Below are 24,813 nucleotides of genomic sequence, written 5' to 3' on the forward strand. Positions count from 1 at the left end.
CAATAGGCTCACTGGGGATGGCCTGTAGCAATGCAGACTCAGACCTTTACCATCCCTGTGCGGCATATCCTGCTTCAAAAGAACATCTAACATCAGCCCATTAGCAGTTAGGTCTCCATAAAAACAACCCCATTTGTCAAAAGCACACAAACGCCTGCTCACTGCCACTTGGGCCACTCACTACCCAGGAATCCCCGTGAGGGAAGCAGCAGCACTACCTTGTGGAAGCTGATTAAAGACACTTGCTATTCTTTGTTTGTTCCAGAGGTCCGTTCCCAGCACCCACATTAGGAAATTCATGACTGGCTGTTGCTCCAGCCCCAAAGGGATGTGAGCCCCTCCTTTAGTGGCTATGGGCACCTGTAGACGGTGCGCATATACAGTCACGGACATGCACATACACATAAAAATCAATCTGAAAGGAGTTCAAGCCCACCAACATTCTAGCTAGGAATAAGGAGTTCATGGCCCCACCCCTAGCTGAAAAGCTACAGACAGTTAAAGGCATCTGGAGGGACGAGAGTCTGTTTTCTCTACAGCTGTGGCTCCTGAGTGATGGATGGCCTCATACCCACATGTATATAAACAGCAAACAGGACTTAGTAGGCTATTTTTTAAAAATAACATGAACTTTCGGGAACAATGTTGTCTGGGGAAAGGCGAATACAATCAAGATGCATTGTATGACAGGGGAGTAGTGTCACACACCTTTAGTCCCAGTACTATGGAGGCAGAGGCAGGTGGATTTCTGAGTTCTAGGCCAGCCAGATCTATAGAGTTTCCAAGACACCCAGGGCTACACAGAGAAACCTTGTCTGTAGGTGGGGAAAAGACAGATTATATGAAATTCTCAAAGATGCAATAAAAATACACTAACTTGGGATCCAAGTAAGAAACGGGAGAAATGAGGCAGCATGTTTGCATGATCACCAGATACTTGACATGCTCCACAGACCCCTCATGAGTGCAGACTCGGCCTGGAGTCCAGCCAGCCACCTCAGAGCCAAATATCCTTTCCTGTCAGTTGGCTGTGTATATGTTAAACTCTAATTACCTACTCATGTTTCTCTTTCAAATTACAATTTTAATTAGGTTATCAGCCTTATTTAAAAAAAAAAAAATTCAGGCCTGTAGTCCCAGCACTGGGGTAGTAGGGGGCAGCTGTAAGCAGGAGGATCAGGAGTTCAAGATAATCCTCTACTACATGGTGAATTTCAGGCCAGTGAGAACCACACAAGACCCTGCTCAAAAAAACAAAGACCAACAACAAAACCCTTGTAGGAGATAAATATGACCAACGTACACCATATCTATCTACGAAAGTGTTGTAATGAGCCAGGTGTGATGGTATACGACTTTAGTTCCAGCATTGGGGAGGCACAAGCACCCCAAGACACAGACCTCAGCTTCAGGACAGCCAAGGCCATATCACAAAGAAAAGCTGTCTTAAAAAAGAAAGTCATAGTGAAACTATTACTTTGTGCAACTCACATATACTGATGAGTTAAAATACGTACATATTTTATTTTAAAGTGTAGACTCTGAAACAGGAGACTTACATAATATCTTCTCAAAAACCTGAGGCCACAAGATAATTAAAAATTCTTTATTCATATGCTGCCACCTCGTGGCCAAAGTGAGAAAACTCCGAAACTCTACCACAGAAGAAACCCCCTATAATTGTTAGCTGAAAATCTAACATTAGGTGGAAAACATACTGTCTTCTCCTCATTCCTACCTATAGGAGATCCTCTGTCCACTCAGGACAGCATCCAGAGGCTTATCCGATGAACAAACTGGCTGACCATATAGCACACTACCTACCTCGTTACATTCTGATGTGAGAGAAGTCTCTTTACTGTTTGCTTGCAAACCGCATGACACAATTTTATTCACTCAATGAAATCTTGTGCCCTTTATTTCCAAGTAGTCAGAATCATTGTGAAGGTGATAGAGGACCCCATGGGAAACAGGGTCCCCACCCCACACAGTCATGTAGTTGTGCCGCATATGGGCTCCAGCCTCAGAGGATTCTGGTGAAAGGCTTCCACATGCAACAGGCACCTTTTTCTCATTCACGTAAAAATGATGCAATGGGCTGTCAGCTTGTCAGGAGCAAGTTCAGTTAGGTCTCTTCCTAAAGTCTAAATCTCTTCTCACTCATGGCCAGCCACAATTGGCTGTATTTGAGAATCTGTCCTGTCTCTGGGTTCCAAGCTGCCATAGAGTAGAGAATGTCTGTGGTGTGGAAATATTGTCAGCAGCAGGAAGAACCCAGCTAGTTCACTGGCTCCTTAGAACTGAGTGTCAGAAGCCCCTCCTCTGCCCAGCACCCCACCCCTTACCTGCAGGGTCCAGTCACAGAAGGGTTTAGTTGACTCACGGTGACCCACACATGAAGGTATCTCATGCTCTGACAGTATTCTGAGAATACATTCTGGCCGGGCACGCAACCAACATACCCAAAACTTTCAAGGCTAAAGACCAACCTGAGCTACATGAGTTCCAGGCCAGCCTTGGCTACATAGTAAGACCAATCTCAGAATAAATAAGTGTTGTCTCAACCTCTCTGTCCCATGTGCTAAGAAGGCTTTGTATATGCTTCAACCTCTGCCACACTCTTCTTCACGATGGGCCTATAGTCAGGGGAGCCAAGAACTTGGAAACCACCACGAGGTAACTGTTCTGAGTCTGGCTGATTGTGTTTCACAGAATGACGTCCAGGGTATCTGTCTTCTGGCAAACGATACAATTTCATTCTTATTTATTGCTTAAATAATGCTCCATTATACACCTCCAAATTTTTAATGTCCTGGTACACCATAAAGCCTGAGTGACAGACAGGCAACCCCAGCATGTTCATCACCAAAGGAAGTTAGGACAGGAACTCAAACAGGGCAGGAACCTGGAGGCAGGAACTTAGGCAGAGACCATGAGTAGGGTGCCACCCAATGGCTTGCTTCCCCTGGTTTGCTCAGCTGCCTTCTCATAGGACCCAGGACCACCAGTCCAGGGATGGCACCACCTACAATGGTGCTCTTCCCACTGATCTCTAACTATGAAAATACCTTACAGCTGGATCTCATGGAGGCATTTTCTCAAGTGAAGGTCCTTCTCTGATGACCCTTAGCTTGTGTCAAACTGACACACAAAACCAGCCAATGCACCATTATCAACATTGAAAAGGAAAGAACATTCTAGAGAGGCAGATCTGAACATTACTGCAAAAGGGAATGATATTTCATGACAGTATTTCACTCTCAGAAAACACTGAATTCTAATTAAATACAGGCAACGTCTACCTACTCCAGACAGTCGTCTTCTCCCTAGTGCTAAAAGCCCATTTGGGAGAGGAGGGCTATGTGATGAGTACGCCTCAATACCTAGTTCCTGCAAGTCATAATTTACATTTTTTTCCTCTAAGAGATCTATTTTTTTTTCTTTTTTTGGATTTTCAAGACAGGGTTTCTCGTATAGCCCTGGCTGTCCTGAAACTCACTCTGTAGTCCAAGCTGGCTTCAAACTCAGAAATCCACCTGCCTCTACCTCAAAAGTGCTGGAATTAAAGGTGTTGTGCCACCACAGCCCGGCTAAGAGATCTACTTTTTTAAAAATTTTAATTATGTATGAATGTGTATGTCTGTATTCAGGTTTGTGTACTTGAATGCAGCGCCCACAGAGATCAGAAGAGGGTGTAGGATGCCCTGGAGCTATGGGTGTCTGTGAGCCACCTTGATGTGGGTGCTGGGAACAAAACTCAGGTCCTCAGGAAGAGCAGCATGCACTCGCCCCAACCTTTAAAAAATTCTATTTGGTCAGAATGAAGAATGTTAAGCATGGTCACCTCACTCTCAGAATGTTCTTCATTATACCTGACATTCTTACACTGTCTAATACAGACACTCCTAGTAGTTTATAACCAAATATCCATTTTATTTTTTTTATTTTTTTTATTTTTTTAATAATTTTTCCCTAAAGATTTATTTATTTATTATATGTAAATACACTGTAGCTGTCTTCAGATGCACCAGAATAAGCCGTCAAATCTCATTACAAGTGGTTGTGAACCACCATGTGGTTGCTGGGATTTGAACTCATGACCTTCCGAAGAGCAGTCAGTGCTCTTCCCCACTGAGCCATCTCACCAGCCCCAAATATCCATTTTAATATTGCTGTGATAAACTATATAGTATTAGGTGGAAATTAAATGAACTATTTTGCAACATCTGTTTTTCCAAGATACATTGGAGAAACTTTATCTGAAGTTTAGTTAAATGTTCTGTAACTCTCAAGAGCAGTGACTGAAGCCTCAGTAAAATCTGCCTGAAGCTAACAATACACATTGCCCAGGCTGCCCTCAGCACAGACTGTACTGTTCACTGACAGTTCACACCAACCCAGGCTGCCCTCAGCACAGACTGTACTGTTCACTGACAGTTCACACCAACCTAGGCTGCCCTCAGCACGGACTGTACTGTTCACTGACAGTTCACACCAACCCAGGCTGCCCTTGGCAGACTGTACAGTTCACACCAGCCCAGGCTGCCCTCAGCACAGACTATATAGTTCACACCAGCCCAGGCTGCTCTCAGTACAGACTATACAGTTAACATACTGTGCCCAATATTACTACTTCCTCTTCCCTGGCACAGTCATACACAAATTTTCTGTCTGTGCAGATGGCTGCCACAGATTTTCAACTAGCCACTCAGCCTGGTACAGATTGAAAGCCTCCTCACGGAGGGAAGAAGAATATCATAGAGCAGACTAAAGTCAGAGTACCAGGCCCCTCAGAACCTCAGCGACCTTGATGAACAGATACTACACAACCCACCGGCAAGAGTAGGAACAAAATGTATTACCAGTCCTCTGCTTCTACATCGAGCATTTGAGTCTCAGGCTGGCTCTGCCCTCTCATTAGTCAGGCTTGTCATGGTCCTGGGAAGGGTGATCATGCATGTCTCAGCCTCCATAACCAGAGAATACACCCACACAAACCCGAATGCCCAGTTCCTGAACCAGTCACCCTATGCGTGGCCGCGCAGGAATAATGAGCTTTGTTTTGAGGGACTGGATGCTTTAGTTCAGATTGAACGGAGCGCAGGCCATGCACTCAGTCACCCACCCCAGTGCTTCCTGAGGTGCTCTTTCAGCTGCGGGATGTTAGGCAGCAGCTGCTGACACTCATGGCAACGGAGAGGCAGCTTCAAGAGTTCACAAGTCCCGTCTTTAACAGTCACTCTGCCGGCTTCCTGAACCATCTTGATCACAGCTACAAACAAAAGTAAAATGCAGATCCCAGTTATTTTGGAAAGCCATTAAGACACCAAGAAAAAAGCTAAAAAAAAAAAAAAAAAAAAAAAAAAAAAAAACACATGACTCTAATCAACATATCCAGCATCCTAAAGCTCAGACCTTAAATTATAGATTTCGCACTGAGAAAATGTACTTGACCAGGTTCTAAGTCTGAGCAGCCTGCCTTTGAGATGATACACTCCTTCAGGACACACTCCATGGAACCACATCATGGGCTTATCGCCACACTTTTCCCCCATGGCTCTATTAACACCACAGCAGTACTGAAGATGCATAGAAAATATACTGGGAAATACTTACATCCCAAATATATATAGCATCCCTGCCCCACTGCTAACAAGAGAGGTACCTGCTCAACTCCTGCCACAAAAAAACAAAAACAAAAACAAACAAACAAACAAAAAAAAACAAAGAACCCCTCCTCATCAACTCCTTAGCATTTAGTGTCCCCTCTAAAGCCTCGTGTATTCAAAATGTGGTCCCCAGCTGTTGGGAGTATTCAGTGAGGTAACTTTAGGAGATGGGACCTAGCTGGAGAAAATAAGTCACTGGGGACACCCTTGAAGCTGTGTTTTGTCCCAGGTCCCTCCCCTGAGTCCCTCTCCCCTCTTTCTCTTGCTCCCTGACTGCCAAGAAGTAAGCAGCCTTGCTCCTCCTCATCCTCCCTGCCAGTGTTCAGCCTCACCATAGCCCAGCAGCAGAGCTATGGACAAGTCCTATCAAATATGAGCCTACATACGGTATTAACTTCTTAGGTTATGTCAGTATAATGACACAGTGACAAAGCCTGGCTAGCACAGGCTCCAGTAACTGTCAGATTCAGAACCCGCCCACGCACATCTTCCCAGTGAAGAGTCTAGCCCAGCTTTAGCTTCACAACACCTGGCATTAACATCACTGAGCAAGCATGAACTCATCTGCTGTCAAAACGAAATACTTTTGACCCTGACATAACAGCTAACTGGGTCCCTCCAGGATGTTCACAGCCAAGTAGCAATCCTATTATAATGAAACACCCTTGTTCATTTTAGGAGAGGCTTTCTATAGAGATCACTAGATATATGAGGGTCATCTGAGGCCAGGTCGTTACTTAGAGAAGCGACTGAGTCAGTAAAACATCTAAGAAAATGAAGAAAATATTTTAAAAAGATAAAAAATAAAAAACAGATTATTTACCTTGTGATTCCAGAAAGTATTCTGTATTGAAAGAATTCCAATGCTTTTTGTTTTTAAGGCAAGGAGAATCAAAATCCTGACTGATCACATGAAGATGTACATGGCTAGTTGAAAGTTGGAAAACAAAAAAAGAGCTGAGTATTAAAAACTACGGTTTAATCAGAATGATAGCAGTCAAAGTGAGTACAGGTATGTAAAGTTCTGCCGCTGTGTTCACTCAGGCCATCTACCCAGTCACTTAGTTGAGAATAGTTAGTGGTTGCCATGTGTGCTGGACAGTTTCATGTCAACTTGACACAAACTAAAGTCATCTAAGAGGAGGAACCCTGAATTAAGAAAATTCTTCCAGCCAGGCGGCAGTGGCACAGGCCTTTAAATCCAGCACTCTGGAGGCAAAGGCAAGCAGATCTCTATGAGTTCAAGGCTAGCCTGGTCTGCAGAACACGTTCTAGAATAGCCAGGGCTACACAGAGAAGCCCTGTCTCAAAAAAAAAAACAAAAAACAAAAAAAACAACAAATAAAAAGAAAATGCCTCCATAAGACCAGGCTTGGAGGAGGACCCATCAATTGTGGATGGTTCCATCCCTGGGCTGGTGGTTCTGGGTTCTATAAGAAAGCTGAGTAAAATCATGAGGAACAAGCCAGAAAGCAGCACCCCTCCACAGCCTCTGCATCAGCTCCTGCCTCCAGGTTCCTGCTCTGAGTTTCTGTCCTAACTCCCTTTGATGATACACAGCAATATGGAAGGGTAAGCCAAATAAACCCTTTCCTTATCAAGTTTCTTTGGTCATGGTGTCTCATAACAGCAACAGCAACCCTAATCAAGACACCATGCAAGCACAAAGACCTACATTTAATTTCAGCACTGAGGTGAAACAACCAGGCATAGGAATACACACTGTCCTAGCACTGAGGAGGCAGTCTAGCCAATCAGCAAGTCCCAGGTTCAGTGGTTCCCGTCTCGAAAAACAAGGTAAAAGCAAGGTGTGGTAGTGTATGCCTTTAATCTCAGTGCTATGGAGGCATAGACAGCAGGAGCTCTGAAAGTTCAAGGGAAGCCTGATTTGCATAGCAAATTCCAAGCCATCCAGAGCTACACAGTAAGATGCTGTCGGACGGACAGACGGATGGAAAACCAATAGGGAGGTGCTGTCTTAAATAAATAAATAAATAAGCAAGTGAGAGACTGTCTCAAGTAAATAAATTCATAAATGCAAAAATAAATAAGGGAGAAAGCAATTGGCCTCACACACATACACACACACACACACACACACACACACACACACACACACACGGATATTTAATGCTTAGTAAGTATCTAATTAAACCAAGTACTAGGAATTTCATAGTGAATAGTATAGGAAAGGGCTTTGCATCTAGAATAATTAAATTCTAATAAAGAAAAACAAATAAGAAAAATTCAAATAAAGAATAAAATTTTAAAAAAGAACATGGCATGCATGCTAGCACATGCCTACAATCCTAGTACTTGGGAAGTTGAAGTAGAAGGATTCTGATTTTTTTTTTTGTCTGTTTGTTTTTCGAGACAGGGTTTCTCTGTGTAGTCCTAGCTGTCCTGGAACTCACTCTGTAGACCAGGCTGGCCTCGAACTCAGAAATCCGCCTGCCTCTGCCTCCCAAGTGCTGGGATTAAAGGCGTGCACCACCACCGCCCGGCAGCCTGGGCTAAACAGTGAGAACCTGTCTGAGAGAGAGAGAAAGAGAGACAGAGAGACAGAGAGAGACAGAGAGAGACAGAGAGACAGAGAGATAGAGAGACAGACAGAGAGACAGAGCGAGTGAGAGCAAGAGCGCGCGCGCGCTAAGGGGCTGCAGAGATGTCTCAGCAGGTAAGAGCAGGAGCAGCTCCTCCAGAGACCCAGGTTGGATTCCTACCCACATGGCAGTTATCAAACATCTCTAACTCCAGTTTCAAGGGATCCCACGCCCCTTTCTGGCCTTCATGGGCACCAAGGATGCATATAATGCAGGCAAAACATCCATATACATAAAATAAAAATAAATCTCAAAAATATTCCAGTGGTTATCTGGAGTAGAAAACACCTGTAGCCCCAGCCTCAGGAAGCTAATATGACAAGGAGTTCCAAAAAAATAAAAACTTTTAAAATCTAAGTTTTAGGTTGTTTATTATAGTATAGTTTTTCAAAAGTTGGGACTGAGGCATAGCCCATGCATTATCTTATTGCTTGGACCAAATAAATTGAAGGAGTTTGTCTTGCAGGCATTCTGTGGAGAGAAAAACAACCATTTTGCCCCAAATTCTCCTGCAACTAAGCCAATGAAGAACAAACCCCACTACTGCCCTCACTTTATTTGAAGTTGTGCGCACCCCTGCACTTACATTCACACAAGCCTATGACACTTTGCTTCCTTTAGAGCAGTGGCCCTTAATCATTTAGTTATTATAGGTAACTCCAAATGTCAACAAGCCACAAGCCACTGAGTCCTCGTCTAAGGTAGTGAAGCCACTTCACCAAGCCTGCATGCTAAAACACGTAAACTCTGAGTAAATAAAAAACTTCAAGGGACTGAATTACATGTAGAAGCAGGAACCTGGCTCACAGGCAAGTTAAGCAAGTATGAGATTTGGCTCATGTGCCTCAGAAACACCCCATCTACTCCCCTGGGCCTTAAAACTAATAAGCCACTCAAGGCCAAGCTGCTCACGGAACACACCAGTGTGCATCAGCTCACCCCAAGGCTTACCTCATGCTGGGAATGGCATGGTAACCCAGTCGGAAGCGCAGTTTGCTGGATCCAGAAAAATCTGCTATCACCTTTTCCCCCACAGCGTGCATATGTTTGAGAAGTTCAAGGTGTTCACTGGTCACAACCTTCAGACTGGAAATGGAGGCCCACGGTAGGACCAGCCAGTGGTGACGGGCTTTGGGGTACTTATCCTTAATCACCACCACCTGATCATCTTTGTAAACCTAGCAGAGAGCACAGGGAAGGAACGAGACACCAGCTGAGGACCTCTGTGCATGTGCCATCTACTCAGTCAGTCAGTCACTTGAAAACACGATGGACAAAATTTTAAGAGGTAGAGCAGATGCAGACACACTGACAGCAGCTCACACATATCACATCATTACACAGTGAGGAATCAGGTTTCCAACCCAAGTCCCATAAACTCCAGAGCCCATGTTTTCAAACACCACACTACATAGGATGCAGAGAAGATACATAATACAAGAGTTCTCAAAAGAGCTGGTGAGATGGCTCAGTGGTTAAGAGCACCGACTGCTCTTCTGAAAGTTGTGAGTTCAAATCCCACCCATATGGTGGCTCACAACCACCCATAATGAAATCTGACACCCTCTTCAATGTACTCATTTATAATAATAAATACATCTTTAAAAAAGAGTTGTCACTGGGCAGTGGTGGCGCACGCCTTTAATCCCAGCACTTGGGAGGCAGAGACAGGTGGATTTCTGAGTTCGAGGCCAGCTTGGTCTACAGAGTGAGTTCCAGAACAGCCAAGGCTACATACACAGAGAAACCCTGTCTCGAAAAAAAACCAAAAAACAAAAAACAACAACAAAAAAAAAGAGTTCTCAAGAACTCAGTGTTAAAAATCTCCCCAGGCAGAACTCAATTCCAGCTCTCTAACACAGACCTGGCATACATATGTGTGGATCTGTGGATCTCCAGAGCCCTGACTGAGGCAGTCCTCAAAGGCTCCTCCAAAGATGACTGATGACTTCTGACATGAAGACAGCATTACTACAGTCACCCTCTGATGATCCCTTCAAAGGGGCCTTGCTCAGGTTAGCAAAATCTCTTTTGAACATTTATTAATTATTTGGGGAGACCATAGGACAACTTAAGGAGTTTGTTCTCTCTTGCCATGTTCATTCCAGGGAAGCACCCTTACCCACTAAGCCATCTCGCCAGTCCACAATCTCTCCTAACAGCACCCAGAAGGTAAAAAGAGACAAGGCAGACAGAATACTCATCGCAAGAAGTCAGCGACCTCCACTTAGTTTTTATAAAACCATTTTAACAAACTCACAATAAAAACCAGGGCACAGATTAAAGTAGCTACTCATACACACTTACCCAGTACCCAAGGCTATACATCTCAGTGAGCTTTTATAGTTAAAATGGCCATTCTGAGGTTGTAGGGTTTCACTCAGGGTGTAACACATTCACTATCAATTACAATCTATGCACTATGTACAACAAAAAAAGAAAAAGCTATGAGAGATCAGGCTAGAAACAGCTTACGTGCTCTTTCATGACACATGTACCCATAACTATGAATGGATAATGTGCTATATATACAAAAAGGAATCGTATTCAGGAAATCAGGGGCTGGGTGAGGAGGTGTGTGATTTTAATCCCAGCACTCAGGAAGCATAGGCAGACATCTCTCTCTGAGTCTGAGGCAAGCCTGGTCTACATAGCATTTCAGGATACCAGGGCTATAGAAAGAGACCTGTCTCAAAAAAAGTGGGGTGGAGGGTGCGCTGGAGAGATGATTTAAGAGCACTGGCTGTTCTTCCAGAGGATCCAGGTTTGATTCCCGATATCCACATAGTGGTCACAATCATCTATAATTCCAGTCCCAGGGGATTCTTCTGGCATCCTCAGGCACCAGGCACATACATGGTGCACAGACATACATACAGCCAAAATACCCTTCACATTAAAATAAATCAAAATTTTTTTCAAAAGAAAAAGAAAAATGAAATCACAAAATCTACAGGAAAATGGATGAACTCAGAAAGTATAATACTAAGCAAGGTGATCCAAAATCAGGAAATTTTCATATATATGGCTCCTAGCCTATAATGTATGCATGTATATGTGGAAATAGCTATTAAGTGTGGGTACAGTATAATATTTAGAGAGAAGACCAAGAAATGTAGTATTAAGTGATACTTATAAAAAAGTACAATGAATAGAACCCCACTAGGAAGAACTGACATCCACTGGCTTCATTTAAAATTACTACTTTTATAGCATGGTCATGTACTACATGACAGACACTAAAATTATACAATTTTATTCTGACCTGCATTTTGGGGTCTTTCATAGACATCTTCAAGCCTTGACTCCAGTGGCCCAGTGATCCCTAAATAAAAAAACAATGTAAGTGTAAATGCCAATAATTAAATGTAGCTAATACTACTTAAAAGCAAAGTTCAAATAAAACATGAAAGTAAAGTTAGTTTTTGAGAATTACACTAGACTTCCTTTACTTCAGCCCATCATCCTTTAGGACCACAAGCCTCCCCACTGTCTTCTACATCTAGAACTGGGTGTAAGGATGGAGACTTTGTCCAGTGGACCTTTGTCCAGTGTGCAAGGATTGCTGTCCCGACTAGGAGCAGCTGATACTACCCGAATAGGACTGTGACAGGACTGGGCCAGGGATGAGGGGGAGGACACAGGAGCAGCTCTCAGCTGCTGGAGAGGGAGCCTCCTCTCTGATGGGGTAGTCACACTTAGGTTGCCCATACCCCCATAACCACGATTAGACTCGCAGGTTCACCCACTTAGACTTGGGTGGAATGGCTGGTCTGTCATTAGTGCCCTAATGACACTAATGGGGTGAAGAGACATCAGTTTACATCTCCCCAGGAAAAGTTCCATGAAGTCAAAACTGCCAGAGTACAAATCAGCCTCCTGGCCTGTTTACACTCCAGCTGCAGCCTAGCCAAGTTTCTCCTTTGACATCAACATATGAAAAACATCATCTATGAAGGCTTCAGTATTAACCAATAGGTAGACAAGCAAATGGCCCATTTTAGTATTAAACATTAATTACACTATAATGGGAATAGATGTGTAAGGAGTGGATGAAGTCCTGAATGAATGTGTGCTGATGCCATAACTAGTACCTAGATAGATTCCCCAGATAAGGCCCAGAGGGATGGCAAACCCCTCCTCTGGTCCAAGTGCCAGTGTTTACAAATGGCTGGCTATGCAGTGTGTGCAGAAACCATCAAGCACAGCTCCCCCTGCAAGATGTTTATAGCCTGAGACTGCTCCCTTACAGTGACCCACCGGTATTACCTAGCCCTGTCTCCTGTTCAGCTATATACAATACACCCACCTCCTCAATTCAGATGTATAAAGTAGTCATGCTACGTTTCCAGGCTGGCGCTGGTGCTGCATCCTCATTAGAGAGCACAGCACACCCACTTCCAGCTTTTCTGTATGTGTGTCTGTCCTTTTTTCATTCCCTCACTAAGCTGGGCAGGGTGTGGCACACTGTCATTACTGACTGCCCTGTCTTTCTTCAAGTGGTTTACCTCAGAAACTTAATAGAAAAGCATCTAAAGGGACATTCACCAAGTGATTTTCAGGCCACAAACAAGTGACTCTTTCATCATGGTTAAAAACCCTCATTAGATTAATACCACCTCACTGTGTACAAACAATTTACAGTGTACAAAACAATTAGGCAGTCATTATCTCAATTCGCCTCTGCATCATCTTTCAATCACACTATTCTCACCTCTTTGGTGGCTCCATCCTTGCCCTTCTTAGGGGGTGCAGAGGACTGGCTGGGGCTGCTCCCAGGTGCCAGCCCTGTCCCAGATTCAGCTTCCATCTCCTCACTATCACAGTCTGACCTCTTTCTCTTCCTCTGTGTTAGGTTAGGGCTTTCTGCCACTTCCTCAAATTCTACGATATATGGATAAAGTTCATTCACCATGTGGAGAACCTGACCAGGCAGCAGCTTCATCTCTTGGTCCTTCCCAATGACGACCGAGTCAATGCTGGTGGGATTGACCCCCATCTGTGGGCACACCATTGTAATATAAGTATAACAGCTATAATGCCATCGGTGATAGAGTCAATGCTGGTGGGATTGACCCCCATCTGTGGACACACCATTGTAATGTAAGTAGAATAGCTATATGCCATCGGTGATAGAGCTGCTGCTATTAACTGCTTACTCTACCTGCCTGTCATTCATTCCATCACTTCCCCATGACAGAGGAGCATCCATTAGCTGACACAGACAGTCTAAAGTAACATCATAAGAAAACTGTCAAATATAAAACTGGAAAGACAAGTCAAGAACACACATACCTGCTGTACTGTGACATATCCCTTGTTACACTCTGCTTTCAATTGTACTGAAAGAAATAAGAAAACATTAAATACAGATGCAACCAAAACCCGGTACTCTCTTGTCCCTAAAGGACAACAAAGCTTGACTATTGCAGGCAATCCCCAGCTGAGCTTGTTCTGCTTGTTCCTGGGCCTACAAATCCTACCAATTTCTAATAGCTTCAAACCCTTCCATAAAATGTCTATCAGTGAGCTGGCCATGGTGGTAATCCCAGACTTGGGAAGTAGAGTCAAGATCAGTTCAAGGCCAGCCTTGGCTGCCTAGCCAGTGTGTGAAGTCAGCCTGGAATATATAAGAATATCTTAACTGCCCATACACACACACACACACACACACACACACACACACACACACACACACAAACATATACACACACAAACATACATACACATACATACACACACACACATACACACACAAACATACACATACATATACACACACACAAAAATTATATTAGTGTATGCATTCTGTTACCTACTGGTAATATTCTGGCTAAAACTCTGGGGTGCTGAGGGGAGTGGAGGCTAATAGTACTTACTTGCTGCTGCTTTTCCCAGAGAACCTAAGTTTGGTTCCCAACACAGGACAGCTCATTACCACCTCTGACCCCAGTTCCAGAGGAATCTGATGCCTCTGGTCTCCACAGGGAACTGAAGTCAAATATACACGCACACAGACACACATATAATTTTAACAATAATAAAAAAAAGTCAGAAAAACAAACAAATGCTCAGTATCTTTCACTCCTGGAAGCTGGTTGCAGTGGCACACACCTTTAAATCCCAGCACTCTAGAGGCAGAAGCAGGCAGATGTCTGTGAGTTAGAGACCAGCCTGGTCCATATATTGAGTTCTAGGACAGCCAAGGCTAAATAGTGAGCCTCAAGAAAAGAAAGAAAGAAGGAAAAAGAAAAAGAAAAAAACTGTGATGCAGCTTTCATGAATGCCAACAGACCCCTAGCTAGCTCAGTATCACAGACTGCCGACAGGAGAAGAAGCTCCTAGCTCAAGATTACATAAGATTTTACTACTGGGGAGAAGAAAAAAACCTACCAAGAGTTGGGGCTGAAGCTAAAGGAGTAGAGGATTTGTAGAGGGCTTCTCTAGCATGAGCTTCAGGGCAGGGAATACTACCATCAAGTGACTTCAACAGAGAAAGAGGTAAAAGAGGGAATCTTAGAAAACACAAGTTCAAGCTGGCCTGAAGAAAGAATGTTCAAGAAAGCACTGAAAAACCCCAACTCTAAATCCAGAACCTTAGGATTTACCCTGAGCATGCCTACAGTTTGCAGGAAAGTGTGTGTGTGTGTGTGTGTGTGTGTGTGTGTGTGTGTGTGTGTGTGTGTGTTTCCCTTTTAGCTTTTCCCATAAACCATTTGAAAGACGAGCTGGATGCCACATTCTTACAGAGACCTACAGTCTGTGTGAGGCAGTGTGTAAAGGCTGACACCACCCCACTATGACTCAGATAGGGTTTCAGCTTGGAGATTCCAGAATTTACTTGTCTTTCTGCTCAATGCATAATTACTGGCCACAGCAGAGTACAAGACTCAATCCTGCCATCCCAATGTAACTAGATGACGGCCACCTATCCTTACCTGAATCTGCCTTATATGTTACTGCACAGTGAAGGCAGAATCCAGGATGACCCAGCCCAGGTGTTAGCTAAAAACTACTTACTTAGCTAACACAACTTATGAGCCCTGTTTTTGGAATACAGTAGGTTTTTCAGCAAGAACACAGTAAATGTGTTTCTCTGGTTATCATTATCCCCACAACTACACACAGTCATCTTCACATTGCTATGACCAGTTACCTTGCTGTCGGGAACATTTCTTATCTGTGATCTTGGTCTCTGGGCTTCTACCAATCACAACAGCTTCCAAATGAGGAAGTTTGATTCGCTGATGTCGGTTGTCCTGTCTCACCAACCAGCACACCCGCATCTTGGCTCTAAAAACAAAGCAGAACCACTGAGAAACAAATCACCCAGGCCACGCCCAGCCTCACCACACACAGGACTATGAGGATGGTCACTCAGGTGACTTCATCTCCCTAGTCTCAACTTCCTCACCTATAAAGCTGTGATAATGCCAGGACTCGGGAGGGAGGCTGCTGAGGATGGATGAGATAATGCAGGTAAGTGTTTACCCCTGCCAATCGTGCTCAGCATTCAAACCCTTGATACACATTGGTTGCTATCCTATGCCAGCCATTAGGTTAAATGCAGAGTGTCCCTCAGAAGTAAGCTGAAGACCCTGGAGAAGGGTGTGTGAGGAGACAATGCATACACCAGTTACTGCAATAAGACACCAGCACTCTAAGAGAGGAACCAAACATGACATTAGCCCAGTGACAGGACTGGCCCTTGAGAATAATAAAAAGGGTCTCATGAAGAAAGGGGTATATTGAGGATTTGGGTTGTGACAGAGAACCAAGAACAATGAAGATGTAGGACCAAGAGAAATGGCTGAGCAGTAACAGCACTTACAGCTCCTCCAGAGGACCCATATTGGTTCCCAGCACCTACCTACATCGTGGCTCACAACCATCTCTAACTTCAGTTTCAGGGAGTCTAATACCCTCTCCTGACCTCCAAGGGCATTACATACATATGGTGCATTTACATACATACAAACAAAACATTCTTAAAGAATAAACAATCCTAAAGAAAAAAAGTTCTTCAGATCTCTGGTGTCCTTCTATGTACTAGGCTTCTCTCTCCCATTCTCTTTTCTTTTTGTTTGGGGGTGGGGGGAGTTAACTGAAGTCAGGGCTTTGAACAAGCTAGGCAAGTGCTGTGCCACCGAACTACATTCCTAGTCCTTATTTTATTTGAGAGAGAGAATGTGTGTGCTTGTCAGTTTGTGTACCACAGGCACACAATGCTTGCAAAAGCCAGAAAAGGATATCAAAATCCCTGGGCCTAGGGCTACAACCATTAGGACCATCATACAGGTCACATATGCTAACTGCTAAGCTATCTCTAGCCCTGCTCTTTCCTTTTCTCACATCAGCACTAGCTAGCCTGGAACCAAAGCTGGTCTCCAATGCTCAGAGATCTAAGATCTCTTTCTCCTACATAGCAAGTTCCCAGGCTTGCCTCAAAAACAGGGAAAGGATAAATCTAGAAAATATACTTATATTCTGGTGAGATTTGGAAAATAACAAAGGAGTAAAGAGATAGCAAACAAAAGATTTCTAATTTACCCAGACATCATGCATGACTTTAACCCCAGCACTAAGGAGGCAAAGGCAGATCTCTGTGAGTTCAAGGCCAGTCCTGTGTACATAACAAGTTCTAGGACAGCCAGGGCTACATGAGACTCTATCTCAAGAAAGAAAGAAGGAAGGAAGGAAGGGAGGGAGGAAGGAAGGCAAGCAAGCAAGCAAGGGCTACAGTTCTAATTTGGAAGATGCCATTAAACAAACTGAAAGATTTATAGAAGACACTATTTAGAAATAGAGATGAAAAAGGTACAGAGGTGGCTCAAAGGTTAACAGTACATACGACTCTTGGAGAGATGCCAAGTTTGCAAGCACCTGTAATCCTGGCTCCAGGGGGTCTGACACTTCTAGCCTCTGTAGGCCTGCATTCACATACAGACACACACACAAACACACATATATAATTTAAAAAATAAAAATAAATATTTTTTCTTTTAAAAAGGAAGAGAGATGAAGAAGCAATTTCATATTGGTTCCCTTGTCTATTGCTTTTGGGGGGGCGAGGGGTGTGTGTGTGTGTGTGTGTGTGTGTGTGTGTGTGTGTGTGTACTAAGAACCAAACCCAGGGCCCTGCCCTCTACCACTAAGCTAAATCCCCAGCCCTGAACTTTACACCAGAACACAATTAATTGACTTGGCTTGTGGAAGATTCAAGAGTCAAGCTGAGAGACACAAGTAGAAAGCTCAGCAGAATGGATGACCTGAACAGATTTGAGAGAAGCTGAAGCAAAGAAAAAGGACAAGGTGACCCAGAAAAGAAGAGAGAATGATGGCAAGGCTAGGACTAGGTCTTCAGAATGTTTCTTTACTCTCTAGAGCAGTGGTTTCTCAACCTTCCTGATGCTGCAATCCTTTAAGACAGTTCCTTGTATTGGGGTGACCCCAACCATAACGTTTGTTTTCGTGCTACTTCATAACTGTAATTCTGCTACTCTGATGAATTATAATGTAAATATCTGGTATGCAGAATATCTGATATGTGAAATGTGACCCCTGTGAAAGGGGCCGAGAACCACTACTCTAGAACCTTATCAATGTTCAAGCTTCTAATACCTTGGGGGATATCTTGCCTCCTGCCCAAGCAGCATGCATGCCTTCAGCACAATTGCTGTATTCAAAAACAAAAAACAAAGAAGCCATACCCTCAAAAATTAGAATATTGTTACCATCTGCAAAGATAGAATGAACCAGAGGTGCACAACCCCAGGGATTGATTAGTGTGAGCACATGCAGGTTCCAAGGAGGTTCAATGTTGCAGATTGGTTCTAATGTTATTTGTATTCATTTGACTCCCAAAGTTACATGGGAACCAGCATGTCTGCCTGAAAGACACTGAGGGTCCCTGCCCCCAGTTCACTTTGACTGGTGAAAAAAAGTTGCCTGTGGCCAAGGGCTGGGCAGGGAGACAGAGGCGGGCATGGGAGCAGGAGAGAAAGCATCCAGCCATATAAGAGTCAGAGAAGTGGCTCCGGGGGCCACTTCCTGGATTGGGTATGGGGTAGCAAGAGTGGCCTAGCCTTTGAGCTGCTTAGCGTATATTAAACCTAAGGGTGTGTGTATGTGTGTGTGTGTGTGTGTGTGTCTTACATTCACGAATCCAGAGCATTTTGGCTTGTGGGAGCAAAAGTGCCGCCGGCAGGTAGTTCAGAGCGGATTAACAATTTACCGATTCAGTTCAAAGTTCTCTGTCAGTCAGAAAAGGCCTCCAAAACCACCAGGTCATAGAAGGTCAGAAGCCACAGCGACTGCGCAGGAAGGACTGAAACAGGCATCTCAGGTTAAAGGGCGCAAGTGACAGTGCAGGCTTCCACAAGGAAGCATGAGTCAGGAGAAAGCAGACTCGGCTGCACCAGAATACGCTGCCTCAAGAGTCACTCAAGAAAAGGACAAAGTAAGGAAAGAACACCAGGACGAGAGGCTAAGCTTCAACATAAGCAACAGGAGACAAAGCCAAGTTTTACCTGTCAGAGTACAACGAAACAACAGAAGCCCATGGCTATGTAGGCTAAGGAGTGCAGGAAGCCGGGATCAGAGACTAATCTAGAAGCTGCCATTAGAAGAGAGGTCAGAAAGTCCAAAGGCAATTCAACAGGTCTCCCACAGGAGCTGCTATGAGTATTAAGTCAGCTGCTCGTCTAAGATCTAAACCCAGGCCTAGAGGTGATGGTACTACAGGCAGACCCCTTTATAATGCTATGTCCCACGGGGCATCCATGGACCTGCTACGAATTAATGGATGGGCAGGAAATAGACAGGAAAGTGAAGTATGTCCTTACTGGGTATTGAGAAACAGGTCTTATGATTGACAAAGAAGCCAGCAGACATTGCAGCTTCTGAGTGTGAAGAGAGGATCCAATGAAGAACATGCCTAGGAACATGGCAAGACAGTGGAAAGAGCACTCCCTTCTGTCACAAATATATACACATTCCCGGAAGTTAAGTGGTAATGTTCCAATGTACTGCTTCCTGGGAAGCTGATGCAGTTGCTGCACAATGCTTATACAACCAACCTTAAACAGCAGGTTGGCTCTTTTGGGCCTACAGACCCAATTTGTAAGAATTAATGACTGTAGAATACAAGAACCTATTTCCAGCATTGACTACTTAGCATACAACAAGCCTACAAAAATCAGCAAGCTTACAATAAATGCTGACAGACAGCTAGCTGATCAGATGGTAGCCCTACCAAAGTTCTCAAGGTTTCCACCTTCTCTTTACTTCCTGCTCCTTCTTGGGTTCCTTGAGACAGGGTCTCACTATGTACCTCTGGTGAAATAAAGTTGCCTGTGGCCTAGAACTTGTTATATAGGCCAGGATGGTTTTAAACTCACAGAGATTCACCTGCCTCTACCTCCTGAGTGCTTCAGATGAACAGGGCGCACAAACACACCCAGTTGAGTTTATCTTAAAGTGGAATGCCCTAAAACAGGAGTTCATTCTACCACTCCCTCTCCCTTCTGCAATGGCCCATTTGCTGACTACACCACTGATTAAAATTCCCCGATTAATTCTGCTTGCTTGCTTGCTTGGTTTTTCTTTTTCCAGATAGAATTTCTTTGTGTAGCCCTGGCTGTCCTCGAACTAGCTCTATAGACCAGGCTGTCCTCGAACTCAGAGATTAACCTGCCTCTGCCTCCTGCTGGGATTAAAGGCATGTGCCACCACCACCGCTCAGCTATTTTTGGTTCCTAGGTGTCTTAGTTAGGGTTTCCATTGCTGTGAAGAGACACCATGACCAAGGCAACTCTTATAAGGACAACATTTAGTTAGGGGTGGCTTACAGGTTCAGAGGTTCAGTCCATTATTATCAAGGTGGGAGCATGGCAGCATCCGGGCAGGCATGGGGCTGGAGGAGCTAAGAGTTCCACCTCTTGTTCTGAAGGCAGCTAGGAGAAGACTGGCTTCCAGGCAGCTAGGACAAGGGTCTTAAAGTCCGTGCCCACAGTGACACTCCTACTCCAACAAGGCCACAGCTCCTATTAGTGCCACTCCCGGGGCTGAGAGTATGCAAACCATGACATTAGTGAACGCAAGTGATCTGGGCAAATAACATGAGGCCAGAAATCTATCTTGAAGCATTGTTAGCACAAGAATTTTCTGCAACAATGGAAATGTAGTAAGCCTTCAAGCCACACTGATAACTGAGCTTTTGAAGGGCCATTAGCAAAAGTAAGGAACTGAATTTCCAATTAATTGAAACCTAAAGTTACATAAGCACAAGTGACTGTGGACTAATGTCCAACAGACTTGAATTTAAGACTCTCAGCTTCTAATTCCTCAGAGGTTACTTATTTCACAGAACTGGACCCACCAGCCATCCTCCTCACTCTTCCCTCCCCAGACAGACATGCAGGCACCTTTTCCTGCACATACCATCCTTCAAGAATGCAGTATGGCACTGGGCGGTGGTGGCACACGCCTTTAATCCCAGCACTTGGGAGGCAGAGGCAGGTGGATTTCAGAGTTCGAGGCCAGCCTGGTCTACAGAGTGAGTTCCAGGACAGCCAGGGCTACAGAGAAACCCTGTCTCTGGGAAAAAAAAAAAAAAAAAAAATGCAGTATGGCTCCTGAGTAATACAGGATATCCAGAAGTTTGAGGTCAAAACTACTCTGAATACTCTAACCCATCTGGAAAAAGAAAAAAAATTGTCCAAGCCCGGTAGCAAATGCCTACATCCCATCACTGGGAGGAAGGGACAAGAGCATCAGGAATTTGAGGCCAGCAGGACTACATGAGATCTCTCAAATTAAGTGGGGAGGCAGGGACTCTTGTTTTGTTTTGTTTTTTTGTTTTTCGAGACAGGGTTTCTCTGTATGCCCTGGCTGTCCTGGAACTCACTCTGTAGACCAGGCTAGCCTCGAACTCAGAAACCCGCCTCTGCCTCCCAAATACTGGGATTAAAGGCGTGAGCCACCACTGCCCGGCTTGCAGGCACTCTTAAGAAATCCCCAATATATGTCTATTTCTCAAAAGTAATTACCCATCAGTTCCAAAATGGTGTAATTTCAAAAGCCCCTGCTTTGTTGAATCAGTCTCTGCACTGTATGAGAAAGACTTTAATACACTGCTTCGGACATTCTTAAGGCCCGCTAAGGACACACCTAGTGCCCCTCAAGTTACTCTTGGAAGGCGTTTCTAGCAGAAACCCTTCCCCGTCAAGCTGAACAGCCTCGTTGGCAGCGTCCAGTCTTATCTATGAATCTTTTCTTTCTTTTTTTTTTTTTAATTTTTTTTTCTTGGTTTTTTTTGAGACAGGGTTTCTCTGTATAGCCCTGGCTGTCCTGGAACTCACTCTGTAGACCAGGCTGGCCTCGAACTCAGAAATCCACCTGCCTCTGCCTCCCAAGTGCTGGGATTAAAGGCGTGCGCCACCACCGCCCGGCGTATCTTTTCATGCTAATCTGACCTTGCAGCCAACTAGCTACAGGAGTCGAGTGGGGGTGGGGAGAGCGAGCAGTGAGAGAGGGCGGAACAATGCGGCGGAAACCAAAACTCTGAAACACGCCCACCTGAGCAGAACCAGAGGGTGGAGCCTAATCCACCCAGAAGAAAGAAACCTCGAACTCCACCCTCAAGGTCACCGCTCCGAGTTAGCAGCCGGGGCCAAACGACCCTGCCCGCTTCTAACCCAACCAGCGACGAGGGCAGGCGGACCACTAGCTTACCTCGACTGCAGACGTCCACAAACCTCCACGCGACTCTACCTGCGCCTCGTCGCTTCCGGCGCTGGAAGATGGCGTCACAAACGGCTGCCTAGCAACCGTTATGATTTCAGTATCTCTTCGAGAATTGGCTAAAGCGTTCTTTCGCGAAAATTGGTCCCAGCAGCTAGTTGTGCCCCGTGAGGGTAGAACCTTTGCTCACAGCCATCCAGTGTCTGAATCCGGGGAGAGTTCAGACAGCAGTCTTCTGTGGCTTATCTACGCAGTCTTGTCGTGTCTTAGCACTTCCTCCTCGGGAAGCTTGCTGTGTGTTAAAGCCATCTTTGAAAGGAAAGGAACAAGGTTGGAGGTAGTGAGAGCAATTCATTCTGTAGCCCAAATTGGCCTTGAACTCGCGAGAATTGCCTCTTGCTGTAGATTCCCCAGTGCTGGGATTGCAGGTGTGAGCTACCAAACACAGCTCTGAAGTCATCGTTTAAACTACAGGCTGGAGTGCCTTACCACCCACGTTCAAATTGCACTTTTCTTTCCCTCTATAAGGAGAAAAAAAGACTGAGGAGAGAGACAGGAACCCTGCTAAGATTTTTTTTATGATGTCTTCACTAAATGAACTAAGGGCAATCGGCAAGACAGGAGGTTGGGATGACATATTTGTACTGATTTTTATAGCAATTCCAGGACGTTCCCTGAAAGTCTTGTATTGTAAATCACTTCTTGGCAGATGAAAGAATTCCTATCTTGTGAGTAAAATCAGAGTGTACACTCTGAAATGCAGTAGAAACTGAACCTCATGGGTTTGGTTTTTTATTTTTTGTTTTTTTGGTTTTTGGTTTTTGTTTTTTTTTGTTTTGTTTTGTTTGGTTTGTTTTGTTTTGTTTGTTTTGTTTTGTTTGTTTTGTTTTGTTTTGTTGTTTTTTTTTTTTTTTTTGATTGTTTAGACAAGGTTTCGCTGTGGCCTAGACTAATCTCAAACTCAAGATCCCCTTGCTTCTACCTCTGAGATGCTAGGATAACAGGCCTTCACACACACACACACACACACACACACACACACACACACACACACACACACACACACACGGTTCTCAGCTAGGAGCTCTTTTGTTTCTTGATCAAACGGGTTACTATTGTTTTCTTCTGTGGAAAAGCGGGCTCCACCTTCTGATGGAGCTGACAAGACCAGGATGGGAGGATGTCCCTGGGAACAAGGGAAAGACTTTTGTGCTTTTGTTGGCAGAGAAGATGCGGGTGTATGTTAGGATCAGAGCAGGAAGGGAGGAGGCATCTCAAGCTGTACAAACCTCAAGGCTGAGAACGTGGTCCATAACGGCTTAACATTTCGAGGCAGACATGGTGACCCCACAGTTTGCGTTTTCCCTCAGGATTAGGCTTCTTAGCCAAGGTTTCTACGCAATCTCTATTGTGTCTCTCTCCTACAGCTAAAAAATAAACTGGGTCCTAGCCACTGTATTAGGTCTAATCCATTGTCTGCAGTGCACTGACCAGAAAAACAAGGTGGTTTGGAACAATACATGGTCAAGGGCGTGGCAGGCACTTAAGACATTCACTGGGGCTCACATTGTTAGGGGACTATGCACCAAAAGTTTTTCAGCTTCTCTATGAGTTAAACTGCTAATTTTTGTCTCCCTAAAACCCCACTATTCTGCTCTTAGCTTCCATGGGTTTGACCAGTCTGGAAATATCATTTAAATGAAATCATTTAGTGTTGGTTTTTAAAATTAATTTATTTCACTTATCTTGGTGTCAAGTTTCATCTACAACATGGCACATGTTAAAAGTTCCTTTTTAAAGCTAATGTTTTTCTTTGGGATTTTACTTATTTTAAATAATCTTTGTTTTGTTTTGTTTTAAGTTTTATTGCATTATAATGAGAAAAGTTACATGATTTCAATTTATCTGAATTTGTTAACATTTAAAAACATTTTAAGTAAATAAAATTAAATCACATTCTTGTCTTCCTTTTGTACCTCAACTCCTCCCAGAGATCCCCCCTTCAATACCTACAATATCTTTTTTGTCATATTCTTTAAATTTTATAAAATATTATAACAATAAAAATGAGTATTATGAAAGTTGTTGGATATAAAACAACAATCAATTTAACAGTCTTATGTAGATGCTTATCTATGGAAATACTGAAAATACATATGTTTTTCTCAATATAAATTTTAAATAACTCCAAACATATTAACTATATTTCAAAATAATACATCACTACTAATATTTTCTTAAATAAACATAAATATATAAAGTATTTTTGTTTCTTGGTTTGTTTTGTATTTAGTAGAGCTTAAAATCTTGGCTCTTACTGTGGTAACTTGATACAAGAATTACAAACGTAAAGCAAAGCATTCAGTCTCACTCTTTGTTGTTCTCTTATAAACCCCCTCCCAATTTAATTGTCTACATTTCTTTTGGGTATATAAATACTTTTAAAATATGTAAGCTGTTCTGAGAACCATAGGATAGTGTAAAAACATGAAATAAACAGTACTACTAATAGGCTGAGATAGGAGAAGCAAGATCTCAAGACCATTATGTTGTACACAGCCAGACACTGTCACAAACAAACAAGCTGAAAGTGTATATGGATTGTATAATATTGGACCTATTTCTCCAATTACCAAATTAGAGAGACCATTGCATGACAGTCAATAAATTTCTAATTCCTTATATTTTTGGATTTCAATCATTTAGGATATGTTGGTAATATTAATTTTCATATTAAGAAAAAGTAATTGTTACTTCCTGTTGGTTTTGTTGTAAGAGGTGGAATTAGGTTTGTGTGG

At 43.7% G+C, this 24,813-nt stretch overlaps 1 protein-coding gene across 3 annotated transcripts; it reads right to left on the reverse strand.

Annotated features, from left to right (window-relative positions):
* Positions 1 to 5,056: 5,056 nt before the first annotated feature.
* Positions 5,057 to 22,144, reverse strand: Aptx (aprataxin). Of its 3 annotated transcripts, none has more exons than XM_031377061.1 (8): positions 22,007 to 22,144; positions 15,429 to 15,565; positions 13,568 to 13,614; positions 12,987 to 13,271; positions 11,538 to 11,597; positions 9,224 to 9,450; positions 6,493 to 6,596; positions 5,057 to 5,272 (listed from the first exon to the last, which is right to left on the reverse strand). In XM_031377061.1, the coding sequence occupies exons 2-8, from the start codon at positions 15,556 to 15,558 to the stop codon at positions 5,118 to 5,120; spliced, it is 1,008 nt and encodes a 335-aa protein (XP_031232921.1). In that variant the 5' UTR covers positions 15,559 to 15,565; positions 22,007 to 22,144; the 3' UTR covers positions 5,057 to 5,117. The 3 variants fall into 3 exon arrangements, with proteins under 3 accessions (XP_031232921.1, XP_031232920.1, XP_031232922.1); XM_031377060.1 differs by lacking the exon at positions 22,007 to 22,144 and adding an exon at positions 21,851 to 22,000 and having other exon boundaries at positions 5,061 to 5,272; XM_031377062.1 differs by lacking the exon at positions 22,007 to 22,144 and adding an exon at positions 15,687 to 15,833 and having other exon boundaries at positions 5,061 to 5,272.
* Between the last annotated feature and the right edge of the window lie 2,669 nt (positions 22,145 to 24,813).

This window comes from Mastomys coucha, unplaced genomic scaffold, assembly GCF_008632895.1.
Source record: "Mastomys coucha isolate ucsf_1 unplaced genomic scaffold, UCSF_Mcou_1 pScaffold18, whole genome shotgun sequence".
Classification (NCBI taxonomy): domain Eukaryota; kingdom Metazoa; phylum Chordata; class Mammalia; order Rodentia; family Muridae; genus Mastomys; species Mastomys coucha.

What these genes read in the sequence shown, in the direction of transcription:
- Aptx (XM_031377061.1), bottom strand. Translation starts at nt 15,558, where the DNA reads ATGCGGGTGTGCTGGTTGGTGAGACAGGACAACCGACATCAGCGAATC. An exon ending in GATATGTCACAGTACAGCAG is followed by an intron (nt 13,272 to 13,567) that starts GTATGTGTGTTC and finishes GTGTGCCCACAG; the next exon opens with ATGGGGGTCAATCCCACCAG. An exon ending in TGAAAGACCCCAAAATGCAG is followed by an intron (nt 9,451 to 11,537) that starts GTCAGAATAAAA and finishes GCTCTCTGCTAG; the next exon opens with GTTTACAAAGATGATCAGGT.